The following is an 18,624-nucleotide window of genomic DNA, read 5'->3' as shown; positions in this document are numbered from 1 at the left end:
CTCTGTTGTCCCCTGTAAAGGGACCTTTAGTCATTGCAGTCTATGTTAGAGGTGAGCTAATGATTGCATGTTCAAGTCCCCTAGGGGGCTAAAAGTCAAACCAATAAAAAATTTTTTTTACAAATTCAAACCACCCCATTACCCAAATTACACATAAACAATTAAAGATGAACATCATTGGCATCATCACATTCAAAAATGGCAACACTTAAAATATGAAAGTATTTTTCCCCTATTTGCGAATCGTCATTTTTTGGGATGAATAGTGTATTTTTGTTTGAATTTTTGGCTTCTAAACAAATTAAATAAAACATGTTCAAAAAGTCAAACATACTCCAAAATGGTATCGATAAAAAGCTCTGTAAATATTGTATTTTTTAAATTTTTTTATTTGTTTTATTATTTTTAAGTGATAAAGCATAAAAATCTGTTGGTATCATTGTAATTACACTGTGATTTAACCACACAGTGAATGGCCTAAAAACAAAACTCGTTTTGAATTGCGTTGCAGTGTGATGTCACCATCAAATCCCGGAAAAAAAATTGAACAGGCTTTTGGGAAAGGGTTGGTGCCATTAAGCTATTTACGGTATTTATGCAACTCGACGCAGACGATACATAATTCATACAATATGCCAGTTCACGCACGCTGCCGTTCTCCATCGTTAATGCCGTCCAAATGATATAACACTATTCCTAAATAATCTAAATACTTCAACTCAAAAGGGCAGCATACCTACAGTCTGTACATGAATATGTATGCAAAGTATGCTCCATAGATGGGGAGCATGTGCGAGCATGCCCTGGAAACCCTCATCTGCCCTTCCAGCCTGAGGTGTTTCACACTTCTCTGCTGTTTCACAGCTTTGTGCCTTTACACTTGTACAGAGAAATGAAATCTCGTATGGTTATGGAGCCCAGCACTTGGTGGGTTCTGTAATGCCCTTGGCCACTTGTCTATTGATAGCCATGAGAATGAGCTATGATGTCGTAAAATAATTTTTGGGATTACTCTCTTACTATTCAATATCATCAGTGGATTAACACAAGGTGCTGGACAAAGTCCTGTAGACTTTAGGTGCCATATTTTTTTTTTTTGCAGCCACATAACCGGAAAGGTCAATAAAAATTTTTTCAAAAAGTTGGCCGTAAGCTTCAAATTTCTAAGAGACTTGGTGGCCGCTTTTCTGCCTAGCTTTTGGTTGCCCCTACATATGTGACCACTGTGGTAAATGACTGGCCTCAAGATGCATGGCTCAAGACAGCTGCGGCCAGAGTAGACGAAGCCTCCTCGCTGCGGCCAAATAAACAAAGACTAGTGGGGAGCATAGGACCAGCTCATATGGAATGGGATTAGGACTTTTATTATTTTTTGCCATCGCCCTCTTGGCTAGATTTTATCAAGACCCCTTTGAGTACACATGGTAGTTTTATAGTCAGATTGCTGATTCTTCTTTCTCCTGCACCTATAGACTTTAGACAGTTGATGATCCTGCTAAAACTGTCAGGTTCAGCTGCCATTTATCCAATGTGTACATAGACATATGTACCTGTGTAGGCAGGGGGTATTTACAGTATTAGCTGGCATCTTGTAATATACAGGCATGCAGGCACATAGGTGAAGAAGCATGAAAAGCACAATCCTTGACATTGGTGATGCCACAGCAATCCTAAGTGGCATTAAATCGACTGTGCTGCACAGAACTGGCCAAGATAATGAAAATAAACCACTTTAGAGTAATGGTGAGATTTTATAGGGAACATTCAGGTATTTTTAGGTATTTTACCATTTTTAGCCTTCACAGCAAAAGAAGAATCATCTTATTCCTGCCAATCTGCAGTGTCTCAATGGCTTTGCTCCTCTTAATAAAAACATGTCGTAGATATATAGGAGATGATCCTCAGCTCATCTAATCCTCTGAATCCTGCGATCAGTTACACTGTATAACTATATAATACAGTATTAGTGATGTTTCTTCCGCTGTACTACCCTCAGGGCACAGATCTGTTTCCCACATTATAAACCACGTTATTATCACACTAGCCTGAATTATAATTATAGCTGTCAAGAAAATATGAATGAAAGTTCTGTATAGGGAGCGCGCGGTGCAGCATTCATGAAGAATTATGATATGTAAAATGTAAGATCTAGGTCCCATTCACACAACCTGATATTTGAGCGATTTTGCAGAATGGATTTGGACACATTCATTTCAAAGGAGCCGCAAAAGATGCGGGCAGCACCCGGCGTGCTGTCCGCATCTGCACTTCCGTTCCGTAGCCCCACAAAGTACGCCACTGCGGCCAAGAACATGCATTTCTATCATAGGGCCGGCCATTCCGTTCTGCAAAATACGCAACGCACATGGCCGGTATCCGTGTTTTGCGTATATGTAATTTGCCGAAAGCAAAAATGGATGAGCCCTAACCAGAAGATATGGAACGGAGGATCATATGAGATTAGAAAAATAAGACTACTTTTTAGAAACAGCGCCACACTTGTCTATGGGCTATGTCAGGCATTGGAGGCTGAGCTGCAATACTGTATATAGCCCATGGACAAGAGCGGTGACATTTTTTGGGGAAAATTAATTTCATACAACCATTTTACTCATTGTACGATTGAACCTTAATATTAGATATAAAGAAGTCTTCCAGAGTTGTCCCCACCTATGGTGTGCATACCTTTTGTTACAATCTCAATGCATTTGGTTTTAGTGCACCAAGGGTGGGACAGAGCTGCTCGGTGCACCATAGCTCCTCCATTTTTTCCTCCCTGATTGACAGGGCCACACTTCTCCAGCATCAACGCACCGGGCCCTAAAATCCTGCACCTGGGCCATTCATACAAACCTTGGTGCATGTACAAAACAGTTTCTTTAGGCCGGCCCCGGGCGAGGGTTGTTCTGCTCACATGTGGTGTTCGAATTTCCAGCCCAGGCATGACATTTTAGGTCGTAGTGCAGTAACACTGTATTATTTGGGGTACTCCTCTCACCCACCCTAGAAACATTGTTTTCTTCACCAGTTCTCTCAGCCACTGGTCTTAGTGGTCACTCGTCACAGCCAGTGATTGGCTGAATGGCCTTTTCCTGTGTGTCAAGCCAAGACGGGAAGTGGTCAGCGACAGGGACTACTGGAATGGCAGGGGAATCGGTGAGCTGTGTAGTTTGTAGAGCATCTTTGTTATTTTGAACCTTTTCTGGCCCCAATTTTTAAGCCTGTTATCTACCTGGAACAACCCTTTAACTCGTCATGCAGGGCACCCATTTTATTCTGCTGTCTAATAATGAAGGGGGTTGTCACAGACCCTCCCCCATGAGCCTTTTATACCTTTTTGATTTTGGTGGTATTTGTTTCTTTTCTTCGACTTGTAACAAGTCTTTGTTATTAGAAGGTTCTTTATTTCAGCTACGAACAGTCTATAGATGAGAGTCCTGCTGAGCTTTAGTATCTCGTATTCTGTATTGATCCAGCGAGTCTATTGCTCTGGAGTTCCATTCACTGCCTTGTTATGGAGCTATAGGAAGGGAGTTGCTTTTATGTTCACTTTGGTATTGTGCTTTTTCTGAATGTTGTGATTGTTGGCAGGTTGGAGGAGGCACTTTGCAGAGCAGCAGGTGCGGAGTCAGGGCGGACGTAGATTGTGTTCTAGCTCTGCATTTTTCATTATTTGCTTCCTTACACTTGTTAAGTGTCTTATGTATATTATTGGTTGATCATTAACTCCTTGGAGTCCCCTGTGAACCTGGAAAACAGAGGCTACAATCTATCTTTAACCCTGTCAATCCCCTTTAGAGAGAAAAGTAGAATGCACTGGGGCCCATTACAGTACCCAATTGGTGCTGGTAGAAGAGAGGGACTGCAATACAGACTCATGGCAAGAGTTTGATCACTCCATCCACAGTACTGTGTAAAATGCAATTAAGTGGTGATTTCTTTAGTCATTAACGAAATTACGGCCAACGTACCCGGACCTTGGTCATGGTCTTAGTAGTGAGAGGGCAGAACGAGTCATGCAACATCTCTGGCGCTGGAGGAGCTCCCCCTTACGCACAGGCACTCTGCAGTCTCTTATAACGGTCCTAGAGGCGGCCATATTCGAGGCGCACACTTCCTTCCTGTATTATCTGCATAGGCTGTGCAAGAGGGCATGTAAGTTTTATGGCAGCTGCAATGACTGAGAGTCAATTCACTGAGAAATCTAATTCTCCAGGTAGTGGTAAAGTATAGTTATTTCCCCCCAGGGAGCTAATGGGGAGCTTTATACAGATTCTTATCTGTGTGTATAGTGTTATCTGAATACATCCTAAAAGGTATCATGCAGTTTATGAAACCTATTTTCATACACCGTAATAGGGAAATCTGGAATATACAGGGGGGTCCCTTGTATTATTCAAGATCCTCATCAGAGAAGAAAGAGGTTACATGGAGCCTTCCACTCTGGAGGACCTGTCCTGTCTTGCAGTACATAGACAACTCATTCATGTGAAGGGCAGTGGGCACTATGTAATGCCTATTTTCCCCTGCGGAGGTGCCGTAGGGAAACTGCACACTGCCAGGTTTCCTCACAGGTCCAATTAGCAGAACCCTTTGTGATCTGCTTATTATGAAATGGAGGTGAAGCGCTCCAACTGTTGACTGGTTTATTAAAAACATAAAAAAGGGAAGATAAAAACATTAATAAAGTGCTACCCATTTTGAGCATGGACTACTCTTCATTAGACATAAACCTTCCTATTGGGAATGACTTTTTACTTGCGAGTTTCACCCTATGTAGTGCCCCATCCATTTCATCCTGCTTAATGTCAAGGGATTCTTCTGATGCGTAGGGATTGTCCAAAGTGGAAAAGCCTTTTAAGTTGGTCATATACATTACAGAAAAGTAAACAGGCTGTCTATCTAAAGTTTATAAGGTCAGCCTAAGGACCCATTTACACGGGCCGAGGAACTGGGCAATTATTGGGGACCAACGTTGTTACGAGCACCAATCACTCAACAAATGATCAATGAGTGATCGAATCTTTCATGTTCGGCTGAAAATCCTCGGCTCAACACCTTTGGACAATAGAAGTGTTTGGGGATGAACGATCATAGTAATGATTGTTCATTCCCATACAGTACCGATAATTGCTGCATGTACTGTAAACTCTTCTAAAGAGCCAGTGATGATCGAGTATGAAAGATGCTCATTCCCGATCACTGCCCACTTTATTAGTCCATGGAAAGAAGGGGGGAAGGGGCAACTGTCAGAAGAAATTCAAGCTGAAAAGAAGGGATTGTAACCCAACAAATCATTTATTTGCTATAGGGATAAGCGCCACAAAGTCACATGTCAAAAAAATGATTATGGTATGGCCAGCATGATTTGCATTGCTTCCACGTACCGATACGTTTTCATGGCTTGGAATGTATAAGTAGATGCCGTACGTCGCTTGTGGATTCTTTTTCCCAACTTAAGTCCCTTGAAAAAACTGAAAGAAATGTACATCCAGAGTGAAGTCTTACTCTCAGGACTGTTCCTGCATCCCTCGTGTTCAGACATGAAACAATTAACCCACTCTCACAACAAAGGCAGATTATTATCACGCGGCATGAAAAGTGAACTGATACTTTGTAGCAAACTCAGTATTTTACTGTAGGGATCAATTACTTTTTCTTTTTGTCTAAAAATGTAAAACGTTTATCCTACCAGATTTTAAAGGGCATCTGTCAGCAGTTTTGTACCTATGAAACTGGCTGACTTGTTACATGTGCAGCTGAAAGCATCTGTGTCGGTCCCATGTTCACATGTGCCCGCATTGCATGAGAAAAATGAAGTTTTAATATATGCAAATGAGACCATAAGAGCAATGGGGGCGTTACCATTACACCTAGAGGCTCTGCTCTCTCTGCACTTTGACAGGACCAGGCAGTGTAAACATCATCAAATCTGGCCCTGTCAATCAAAGAGCAGGGGGCGCAGCAGATGCAAAGAGAGCAGAACCTCTAGGTGTAATGGTAACGCCCCCATTGCTCCTAGGGATCATTTGCATAAATTAAAACATTTTTCTCAGCAACGCGGGCACATATGGACATGGGACCAACACAGACTCCTTCAGCTGCTAAGCCCACATGTACAGTAACAGGTCAGCCTGTGTTATAGGGACAAAACTGCTGACAGATGCATTTTAAGTTTCAGTAGCCTGCATGTTAGTAAAAATAGACTTCCCTATGATAAATTCTGTTAATGTTCAGTGAGAGTCGACTTTTTTGTCCTTAGGGGAGGGCTCGGTGGACACAATAGGCTCTTGTTCTCGGTGTATCATTTTTCAAGGGGAACCGGCTCAATAGAAATTAGATGCTCAGGAGATTGTGTTCTTTCGTTATCCTCAAATGTTAAGGACATAAGAGGACAAGGAAATGTATGTGACCTAAAATTTTGCAGCACCTCTGGCAGATGTTATTGAGATTCCATAAGGAGAGTTTGAGTTTTCTAATAAACCCCATTTATGAATGTTAGATCCTTGGGGGCCCCACCGATCACTAGTATAAGAGTCCCGGGACTCCTCATGAACCCGAATGAAAAGACGACAAGGTTGTCAAATGTTTCCATAACTTCCAAAGAGATGTATTGCATGGTAATGAACACATAATGTATCCCCACTGTAGTATTGGGGAGGGGTGGGAAAGGGGTATCTAGAAAGCTTCCATTGAAATAAACAATTATTTCTACTACCACTAGGGGGAGTTTAATTCATATGGATATGGATTTAATAAGTAGCCACTCTATAACTCCCTATGAGCTCCCCCTAGTGTTGGCCTCCAGACAAACAGAATATTATCAGCAGGTAACATGTCCATGGCTGTGTGAAGGGGGGCGGGCAGGAAAATTGAGCTCTGACCCTAAAAATAATTTTGGATCTACTTTAAAGGGGTTGTCCAAGTTATATTTATTGATGACCTATCCTCAGGATAGGTCATCAATATCAGATCGGCGGGGGCCCGACACCCGGCACCCAGTTTGAAGAGGAGGCGCGCGCCGTGCCAGCACTGCCTCCTTTTCACTGCTTACCTTCTAGCCATTGGATCTGCAGTGGTGAGCAGGTGTATTTACACCCAAGCCGTCCCTTTAATTTCAATAGGACGGCTTGGGTGTAATTACACCTGCTCACCACTGCAGATGCAATGGCTAGAAGGTAAACAGTGAAGAGGAGGCAGCGCTGGCACGGCGCGCGCCTCCTCTTCAAACAGCTGATCGGCGGGGGTGCCGGGTGTCGGACCCCCGCCGATTTGATATTGATGACCTATCCTGAGGATAGGTCATAAATAAATACAACTTCGAAAACCCCTTTAAGTAAGTAGAAAAAAATACACTGATGAGCAAAAGGGTAACAATGTTTTGAACTTTTGACTTTCAGGCTTCATACCTCACCATCCACTACAGCTTTGAACATGAGACTACGATAATTTTATAGATCTTGGTTATCTCATACATAAATTGGACCTGCAACTATTTAGCATATAATTAGTTATACAGAGTTTGGTCATGTAACTGCATTGTTACTGTTTTTCTCCTAAAATTAAAAAATGTAATTATTTTTATTATTTTGTTAGTATTTTGTAAATCTACCTTTGGCTTTCCATACTGCCTGAATCCTTATGGGCATGCTCTCCATCAGATTCAAGCATGTCTCAACCGAAATCTGTTCCCAGGTCGCTTCTACATGTTCCCAACGTTGATGCATACTGGTCGACTCACTTGGGTACAAATACAACTTTTTCTTTAACTCTACCCACAAGTGTTCAATTGGGTTGAGATGTGGGGACTGTGGGGGCTGATCCAACACCTCTACTTCATTGTCATTGAACCATTTCTTCACCAATCTCAGTTATGAGACCCCCATCGATCTTGGTCAAGTATCCAATGCCTTTGGCTGTGAAACAACCCCATATCATCAGACTTCCTCCACCGAACTTGACAGTTCCTTGAATTTGTCGATCTGTTAGCCCTATTTTCCCTTGTTTCTTCCATACTCATTTGCACCCATTAGAGCCCAGTCTATTGACTTTTGTTTCATTGCTCCAAATCACACATTTCCAATCTTCTACTGTCCACTGTTCGTACTTTTTTGCAAACTCGAGTCGACACTTCTTATGATGATATTGAAGTCGAGGCTTCTTCACCTTATTCCAGACTTGTGTAATGTGCATTGCATGGAGCTTGCATGGATGTCTGTGATTTTACTTTTATGAAGCATATGAGCCGCCTCCACTGCTGTGTTTGTCGCTCCAGAACTGATAGACCTTGTAATGAGCTGACTTGTTGACTCTGATATTTTGCCTGGATGTCCACCTCTTGGCTTTGGAATGGATGGACAGACTCCATTTCGTATTCTTCCAACTGCCATGGACCTCACATGTGTCACGGACGGTGTACAGGAAACAAGGCAAAGCAACATGCATAAATGACTCGCTGGATCCAAAAGCTAAGGAACAAAAGGGAGACCCCTGCAGAAGACCTGGCACTTTCCCTGGCTGCTCAGCCTATGCAAAGATCCGAATGGTGGAAGTTTGCATATCCACGTACCTTGACTATATAACCCCTGAGCACCCTACAATAGTGAGGGGACACGACCACCGGCTCCCTACACAAGATACGGAGGGAGTCAGGGTCACCTGGGATCCAGCAAACAGAAAATAACAGATAAATGTTCAACACTTAACTTTGTACCAGACAGGAGAACAAGGTCAGCATGCACACACACTCCAGGAAGAAGTATAAGCCGCCCAGAAAAGCATTCTGGGGAGGAATTTAAAGGGAAGCAATTAGTCCAACACATGACAGCTGAGAGAGGCTAACGAGATGAGGAACTGAATACCACAACAAAGAAACTCAAGGAGGAGTTTCTGAAAGGCCTCTGTCAGAGCTTCTCAGCTGTCTGGTTGTGACAACATGAGGCAGTTTGGCAATTTTCTTGGCTGAGATACCACCATCGATTTGCCGAATGATGCTGTTTCTCTTTTCTAGGGAAATCTTCTTCATGGGAATGTGAGAACAGGTTGTAATTTGTAGTCTACAAGAAGAAAAAAATTCTTCCACCACCAGGAGCAAAACAGTAACAATGCAGTTACATGAGAAGAATCTGCGGAACTAATCACATGCTAAATAGTTCTAAGTCAAATTTATATATGAGATAGCCAAGATGATTGTCTATAAAATAAAGGTAGTCTCATGTTCAAAGCTGGATTTAGCCCAGTTCCACATCATTATCTTGATGTATGATGGTCAGCTAGTCAGAGTACAAAGCTTCTATTGTGAGTCTGATCTCTGCTCCTGACTCAATCCTCCACCAAGCAGCCACCAGCCCTTGGTCTCTGACTTTATGTTGACCAACTGTTTCTGTGTCAGTTGTCGATGATATAGGATAATCTGGTGATACAATCTGTGTGTTGACCACCAGGGTAGCAATTCTCCTGCCCCAAACTCTTAAAACCTGAGGGGCTTAGAAACCCATCTTCACCTACTTAACTGGTTATTTGTAAGTTAGTAGAGAGGGCTCTCATGTTTTAACTATATCAGAGAGAGACCACAAAGAGCGCCTCCTACTCTAGAGGACTGTTGGTGCATTGTATAAAAAAAAGTCACTCAGCCCAGTGTGCTCCTGTGGAGGTGCTACAGGGAAGTGAAACACACACTGCACAGATTACAACTGATCTGAATTTGCTTTCTATAGGTTGGACATGGATGCTGAAAGCCCTAACAAAGACAGTCACATTTTGCAGGTGGTTTCAAAATATGTTAATGTTGCCACAATCTCTTTGCATAGAACATGCTGTTTAGTCCAATGGTGATGCTTACTAACCAACACGAGAGTCCACTGTGGTCCCTACTGGGTATATGATCCCATTGAAGTAAACTACTGAAGAAAAAGGTTCCAAAGTATATGCCTAATGGAAACAGCCACTCCTCCAAAGGCAGCCATACCTGATAGTTATGGGTATCCCAATGGTCATCTGCTATCACCTGCAGAAGATTTGGTCAGACCTTAATTTCTGCAGTAAATGTTATGGCTTACTATGTACTACTTGGATGGTCTGCCAGAGTTGGAGACTATCTTTCCATTCTGGCTCAAGAAAGGGGGAGTTCCAAGTTTGGGATCTGTTTTATGGTGTTGAATTGATATTCCCTAATAGGATGTCCTCCAGAGACTACAAAGGGCCAAAAGGGAACCATTCAGAGAGTTAGATACTACCAGCATGGTATAACTTTACTTTAGGTCTTTTCTGATATATCATGACATACTTAGAAGGCCTTATTGTTTTAACAAGTATCTCTAAGCAGAATTTACCTTTTTTAAACCAGTCATACTGCCTTGTACGGTTGATCCCGCTGATTAAAATGATGCCTATCTTGTGAAAATAAGTTGCAGCATTCCAGAAAAAAAAGATGTTTACTCTACATCCAAGTGAGGGCTTCGGTGCACCAATGGGTGGGGCCTAGCCCCTCTGTGCACCTACGCTTCTAGTGCTGGCCACGCCCCTCAGTGCTCTGAAGCTCTAATTTCCATCATGAACAAAAGTATTTTTTTCTCAGGAAATCCACAACCGATTTTCCCAAGACAGGTATCATTTTAATTAGCAGGATCAACCTTATCATTTACTATGGATTTATAAGGCTAATCCTGTTGACAGATGCTGTTTAATATGACCTTTAAGATAGATCCAACTTAAAGCACCCAAATGGTTTGTAGACGTGACTCTAGTTGTCCACTATGATTTACAAGGTGCTTGCCACTGACGTGGGTGATTAGGACAATGTGAAGTTCCGCTACTATTTTGGGGCTGTTATATGACACTTGTCACACATAGCAGTGTTAGGGGTCTACATTCAGCGTTAAATTAAAGTAAGATGTTTTGAGGACATCCCTTGCTTTGAAGATGAGATGAAACTATTTATTTTGTCTCTACCTAAGTATATCCTGGATGATAAAACCTGGGATGTGTGGAACGTTACTCGGGACGGTGCTTGCCTTTTTTGATCATTGTGACATTTAAGCCCCTTGGATGTAATTAAGTTCTATATCTCTCTATCATGTAATACTACCACACCACAGGAGTAATGGTAGGCTGGCCATGGCTATACAGGCTTAACTGGTGTTAAACATATTTAATGGGTCTGGCCCTCTGACTGATTCCTCATGTGAAGACATCTACCTTAGGCAAAGTCAAACCACTGGGTAATACTGTATATTAGTGTTGAGCGCGAATATTCAAATATCGATTTTTTTTTAGCGAATATCGGCACTTCGCTAATTCGCGAATATTTCAAATATAGTGCTATAAATTCTTTTTTTTTTTTTTTTTTTATATTTTTATCTTTCCCACTTCCCTAAAGTAGTTCTTACCTGCCCTTAGGATTCCTGGCTTCCTGGCTGCTCTAGTCAGTGCCCGTTGCCACTTCTGCCGACTTCCGTGCTCATGGAGCGTCCCCATCACCATGGGAACGTCTCCATACTAGAATGTACTGTCGGATTTGAGAATTACGTTGAAATCGCAATTCGATTAATTCAAGTTATAATAATCGAATTGCGATTTCAACTTGGACCTTGCTTTTACTATGGTTGGCTTTGCTAGAATTAGCGAATATGACGAATGTATTCGTCATATTCCTCAAAACGAAGATTTGTCAACTTCGCTAATTCTAGCAATCAAATAGGAAAGTTGACTATAGAGACAGCTAAGTTTAATTCGCTATGCGAATTACTTAGCTTTTTTTTTATAAATAGAATAATTATAATAATTATCAAGTATTATAATTATTCTATTTTTTTTTTTAAAAAAAGCAAAGTAATATAATCGCATAGCGAATTAAACTTAGCTGTCTCTATAGTCAACTTTCCTATTTGATTGCTAGAATTAGCGAAGTTGATGAATATGGAGCTAAAACGAAGATGGAGAATACTTTGTTATCTTCGTTTTGTGGAATATGACGAATACATTCGTCATATTCGCTGATTCTACCAAGCCAACCATAGTAAACCTGCGCTAGCTCAGTCCCACCCACTTGACCGAGGCTGAGCTGCAGAAACGTCATGTTGCCAATGGATGTGATATCACAGGCCAAGGAAGAGGCCACAGTGCTCCACTAATCGTTGAAGGTGCCAGAATTGAGTCCCCCATTGACTTGATATTGATACCCTATCATCTCCTGGTCAGTACTGACATATTGTTTTCTTCTCACATAGGTGAAAATTTTTAATGAACCCATGCCCCTGTAAGGACTTGTGGAAACCATGCGGATCACCATGGGGTGGCGAATATTTTGCTTATCACTCCTGATCTTGGTCCTGGTTTTTGGAGGAGGAAACTCACAGGCACAGAGAGCCGGTAAGGTGTTCCACTACATACAATGAGCATGGCTGACAACTACCCGGAGCTACAGTATGCCTAGTGCTGGATATTATGGGAAAGCAGAAAAAGATATCAAGACTAATCCACTGTCCCCTCAGGTCCTGCACTAGACACATACCTGTATAAGCAGAACTCTCTACTGAAATCAATGGAAGTTATGGGAGCAGCCAAGAGTTGCTGTTTCTGTAATTCCCTTAGACGACAATAGATAGAGGTAAATTTAAGGGGTTGTAAACAATTAGAAAAACATGATTTGGCACCAAATTATAAGTGGGTTGTGTCAGCTCTACTGAAGTTTAAGGAGTTACCCACTTTATTTTATATTGGTTACCTCTCCTCTTTATAGGCCATCAGCATCTGATTGGTGGGGGTCTGACTCTCGACACCCCCGCCGATCAGCTGTTTGAAGAGAAAGCACAGCTTGTGCGAGCGCTGCCTTCTCTTCTTTTCACAGCGGTGAGCAGGTGTACTTACAACATAGTCGTCCTCATTCACTTCAATGGGACAATTCCTTCCAATTCAAGTGAAGAAGACAGAGCCATCCTATTGAAGTGAATGGGACGGCGTAGTTGTCATTGCACCTGCTCTTTACTGCAGATCCAATGGCGAGCAGGTAAACGGTGAAGAGAGGGCAGCACTCGAATGCTGCTTTCTCTTCAAACAGCTGATCGGCGGGGGTGCTGGGAGTCGGACCCCACCAATCAGATACTGATGACCTATCCTGAGGATAAGTCATCAATATAAAAAAAGTGGACAACCCCTTTATAAAGGATGAGACTTCTTTGAACAATAATATAACTGGTATATTTCTTCTCGCTATGTCAAAAATATAACTGCCTTAATACTGTTTCCTATGTGCAGGAATATAACTATTATAATACTGATCCTATGTATAAGAATTTAACTACTATAATACTGCCTCCTATGTACAAGAATATAACTACTATAATACTGCCTCCTATGTACAAGAATATAACTACTATAATGCTACTCCTATGTACAAGAATATAACTACTACAATACTGCCCCTATGTACAAGAATATAACTGCTATAATACTGCTCCTATGTACAAGACTATAACTGCTATAATACTGCCTCCTATATACAAAAATATAACTACTATAATACTGCTCCTATGTACAAGACTATAACTACTATAATACTGCTCCTATGTACAAGAATATAACTACTATAATACTGCTCTTATGTACAAGACTATAACTACTATAATACTGCTCCTATGTACAAGACTATAACTACTATAATACTGCTCTTATGTACAAGAATATAACTACTATAATACTGCCTCCTATGTACAAGAATATAACTACTATAATACTGCCTCCTATGTACAAGAATATAACTGCTATAATACTGGCTCCTATATACAAGAATATAACTACTATAATACTGCTCCTATGTACAAGACTATAACTGCTATAATACTGCCTCCTATATACAAGAATATAACTACTATAATACTGCTCCTATGTACAAGACTATAACTACTATAATACTGCTCCTATGTACAAGAATATAACTACTATAATACTGCTCTTATGTACAAGACTATAACTACTATAATACTGCTCCTATGTACAAGACTATAACTACTATAATACTGCTCTTATGTACAAGAATATAACTACTATAATACTGCTGCTATGTACAAGAATATAACTACTATAATACTGCCTCCTATGTACAATAATATAACTACTATAATGCTACTCCTATGTACAAGAATATAACTACTATAATACCGCCTCCTCTGTACAATAATATAACTACTATAATGCTACTCCTATGTACAAGAATATAACTACTACAATACTGCCTCCTATGTACAAGAATATAACTACTATAATACTGCCCCTATGTACAAGAATATAAATACTATAATACTGCCACCTATGTACAAGAATATAACTACTATAATACTGCTCCTATGTACAGGAATATAACTACTATAATACTGCTCCTATGTATAAGAATATAACTACTATAATACCGCTCCTATGTACAAGAATATAACTACTATAATACTGCTCCTATGTACAAGAATATAACTACTATAATACTGCTCCTATGTACAAGAATATAACTACTATAATACTGCTCCTATGTACAAGAATATAACTACTATAATACTGCCTCCTATGTACAAGACTATAACTGCTATAATACTGCCTCCTATATACAAGAATATAACTACTATAATACTGCTCCTATGTACAAGACTATAACTACTATAATACTGCTCCTATGTACAAGAATATAACTACTATAATACTGCTCCTATGTACAAGAATATAACTACTTTAATACTGCTCCTATGTACAAGAATATAACTACTATAATACTGCTCCTATGTACAAGAATATAACTACTATAATACTGCTCCTATGTACAAGAATATAACTACTATAATACTGCTCCTACGTACAAGAATATCACTACTATAATACTGCTTCTATGTACAAGAATATCACTACTATAATACTGCTCCTATGTACAAGAATATAACTACTATAATACTGCCTCCTATGTACAGGAATATAACTACTATAATACTGCCTCCTATGTACAGGAATATAACTACTATAATACTGCTCCTATGTACAAGAATATAACTACTATAATACTGCTCCTATGTACAAGAATATAACTACTATAATACTGCCTCCTATATACAAGAATATAACTACTATAATACTGCCTCCTATGTACATGAATATAACCTTTGCCCTGGTGCCTATGGGGGCTGGTGGGGGGGGGGGGCAACAGCCCAGGTGCCACAGCAGGATGGTAGTATTACACATAGTATCTGATATTTTGGGAGCCCCTGATGCAGATTTTGCATCGGGCTCAGAACTTGATCAAACTCCTTTGGGCTCACATATATCATATCTTTTGTCCTTGCCATGTCTCTATAGTCTTTAAATCCTGCCAAATGCTAAGTTTCCCCCACAACAAATCAAAACATGCGGGATTCTTTCACGTTACCTTGTTTTCGGCAGAGGTCAGCGGAGATCTGACATCCACCACCGGCCTTGTCAATCTTCTTTCTAAGAGAAGGAAACAAAAGAGGCACAAGAACAAAAACGCGCAGGAATGGGGGGGACATGGGAGAGCAATTCCCTAAAGAGATGCAAAGTCGATACATTGTATTTCCTGCAGAGCTTGGGGGTTTTGTATGGAAAGAACCTGAAATAAATGTTACTTACTGCAACCAAATAATGAGAACAATATTAAGGCTACTTTCACATTAGCGTTTTTACTGGATGCGGCAGGGTTCAGCAAAAACGCTTCCGTTACTGATAAAATAACCATCTGCATCTGTTATGAACGGATCCGGTTGTATTATCTGTAACATCGCCGAGACGGAGCTGTCATGAACTACACTGAAAGTGAATGGGGGACGGATCCATTTTCTATTGTGTCAGATTGTGTCAGAGAAAATGGATCCGTCCCATTGACTTGCACTGTGGGTCATGACGGATCCGCCTTGCATCGCATCCCAGGATGGAAAGCAAACCGCAGCACGCTGCTCTCCGGTATGAGAACGGACTGTAATGCATTTAGGAGCACTCCGTTCTGTTCATTTACGTTTTGTCCCCATTGACAATGAAAGGGGAGAAAAGCGTTTTTTTTTCCGGTATTGAGACCCTATCACGGATTTTAATACCGGAAAATATTAACGCTAGTGTGAAAGTAGCCTAATACTAATAGTAATATTGGAGTTAAGAACGAGATATATAAATAATATGATATAATTAAAATATGATTTAAAGAGTATAAAAATAATGAACTAACAATACATAATAATTAAGGGCGAGCGAATCGAGCTTCGGATCTCAATTTAAATCCTTCCACTTTGTTTCAATGCTGTACGGAGGCCTGAACAGTGCCCCAATTGCCCTTGAAAGTTGTGTATGATGCGTTGAGCTCCCCTAGGAATCAGTTCACACATGTCTAGCTTTTAATAATAATAATGATAACAACACAAAAAAAGATTTAGACTTCTGACTCAACCCTCTCAAAAAATATAGACCTCCAAACCAGACCCCATAAATTCAGACTCAATCCCTCTAAACTAATACAGACCCCATACACTTAATGTACTCAGCTCACTCCTTACTCACCATTTTGCCTTCTTGCTGCTCTCCCATGAAGTTTGAGGACCTGCTGAGGTCATGTGACCATGAGCAGGTCCTTTGGGTCTTTGGAAAAAGCAGCCTTGTTGTAGTTTTTTGTCATGCTTTGCAGCACACAATGCAATACAACCACAATGCACTTCAAATGCTGTATTTGGGTTAGGGATCATTAGGATCATTGCATTGTGCATCATGCCTTGAGGCATCAAACCGCTCATACTGTAATGGGCTATTGAACCCTCCGATTGATTTTCCTACACTGTGCTTGGGCAGGAGGAAAAGTATAATCATTTTGCCATAGCACAGGTCAGGCAGCAGTGCCACTTGTTTCTGTGGTCATTAAAAAAGAAAAAAAATGTTTTTTAAAAAACAATGTTAAAAAAGTAAAACAAAAAGTACATCCATTTATCCTATCCTCTCCTGTCATCCTCACTCACTTCCCCTCCTCTCATTTCACCATCCACCACATAATGGTGGATGGATTTCCCAATTTTAAGGTGACTGCTAGTAGGTTAAGACATTAATTGTTGAGATTCCCCAAAAAAATCTTTGCATACTCTTCTAAAATAATATATTTTTAGCTATTTTTTTTATTGCTGATGTTTTTAAGTGTCAAATTATCCAAAGAAACACACTTTGAATAATACAAATTATAATAATACAGTAATAATAATCTCACAATCGAATTTCTTTTTTAGGTTGTAAGAATGTCCATTATGATTTGGTCTTCATCTTGGACACATCCTCCAGTGTAGGCAAAGAAGATTTTGAAAAAGTCCGTCAATGGGTTTCAAACTTGGTGGACACTTTTGAGATTGAGCCAGATAAGACAAGAGTGGGAGTTGTAAGATACAGCGGCAAACCATACACGGAATTCGACCTGGGGAGATATCAGACTCGAGATGATGTGAAAGAAGCCGCCAGGAACATTAAGTACTACGGTGGAAACACCAATACGGGAGACGCTCTTAGATACATCACAACATATAGTTTTTCTGAGGAGGCTGGTGGAAGACCCAGAGAACGAGCCATTAAAAAAGTTGCTATCCTTTTGACCGATGGAAGAAGTCAAGACTTGGTATTAGAACCTGCAACGGCAGCTCACAAAGCTGGGATTAGGATTTTTGCTGTAGGTGTTGGGGAAGCTCTTAAAGAAGAGCTGGAAGAGATTGCATCGGAACCTAAGTCGGCTCATGTCTTCCATGTCTCTGACTACAACGCCATCGATAAAATCCGAGGGATATTGAGGAGAAGACTTTGTGAAAGTAGGTAACTTATTCTTGAAACTTTTGGTTCCTAGAGCTGAGCGAATATTATGATCTCATATTTTATGGTGAGATTTGTGTTGTTTAATATGCCGATTTATAGACATTCACAAAGATTCAACTTTTTTTAATGGACACATATTGGACAATGGTTGACTGCATGATTAGGGCTAGTTTTGCCCTGAATACAAAAACAAAAGGTCCAGTTTTACTGCTGCCATATACATAGATGTCATTAAAATTGATATTTGCTTAAGAAATTCTCAGAACAGTTAAAATAATAAAAAGGAGTAATACCTTACTGATTCCCTGCCTCTCCCATTCCGATGCTTCCTGGGTCCCTCGTTGGTTTCATTTATTACTGGTCCCTCAAAATATGGAAGTTTGACCACTCAGACATTTCTAATGGCTGGACAAAACCCCTTTAAAGGGAACCTGTCATCAACTTTATGTTGATTGTACTGAGGGCAGTATATAGTAGTGACAGAAATGCTGATTTTAGCGGTATGTCACACATCAAGTGGTTGCCGAGAATCGGTTTGTTTCAGACCTGAACATAAACACTATGGGATTATTTTTTACATCAGAGATCCAGGAATCTCAAATCAACTTTCTGGATTTAACCATCTTCAGGGACAGGATGGGCAATATTGGCACACGGCTTTTCCGCAAGGAGACTGCAACAAACAGCCTCCTTAGTTGGGACAGTTGCCACCCCCTGCCCCTGAAGAGGGGAATTCCAAAAGGGCAATACCTTCGGGTAAGGCGTAACTGCTCCAGTATGTCGGATTTCAGAACGGCATCCAGT

At 40.6% G+C, this 18,624-nt stretch overlaps 1 protein-coding gene across 1 annotated transcript in view; it reads left to right on the top strand.

Moving 5' to 3' along the window:
- COL22A1 (collagen type XXII alpha 1 chain) overlaps positions 1-18,624 on the top strand; it is a 305,779-nt gene that overhangs the window by 11,097 nt on the left and 276,058 nt on the right. Inside the window, exons 2-3 of the mRNA XM_044294919.1 lie at positions 12,228-12,369; positions 17,250-17,816. Coding sequence (XP_044150854.1) covers positions 12,276-12,369; positions 17,250-17,816 — 661 coding nt within the window. The 5' untranslated portion in view covers positions 12,228-12,275. The remainder of the gene's footprint in view (positions 1-12,227; positions 12,370-17,249; positions 17,817-18,624) is intronic.

This window comes from Bufo gargarizans, chromosome 5, assembly GCF_014858855.1.
Source record: "Bufo gargarizans isolate SCDJY-AF-19 chromosome 5, ASM1485885v1, whole genome shotgun sequence".
Taxonomy (NCBI): domain Eukaryota; kingdom Metazoa; phylum Chordata; class Amphibia; order Anura; family Bufonidae; genus Bufo; species Bufo gargarizans.
Note: the sequence above shows the minus strand (reverse complement) of the source record. Positions and strands in the feature narration are given on the sequence as shown.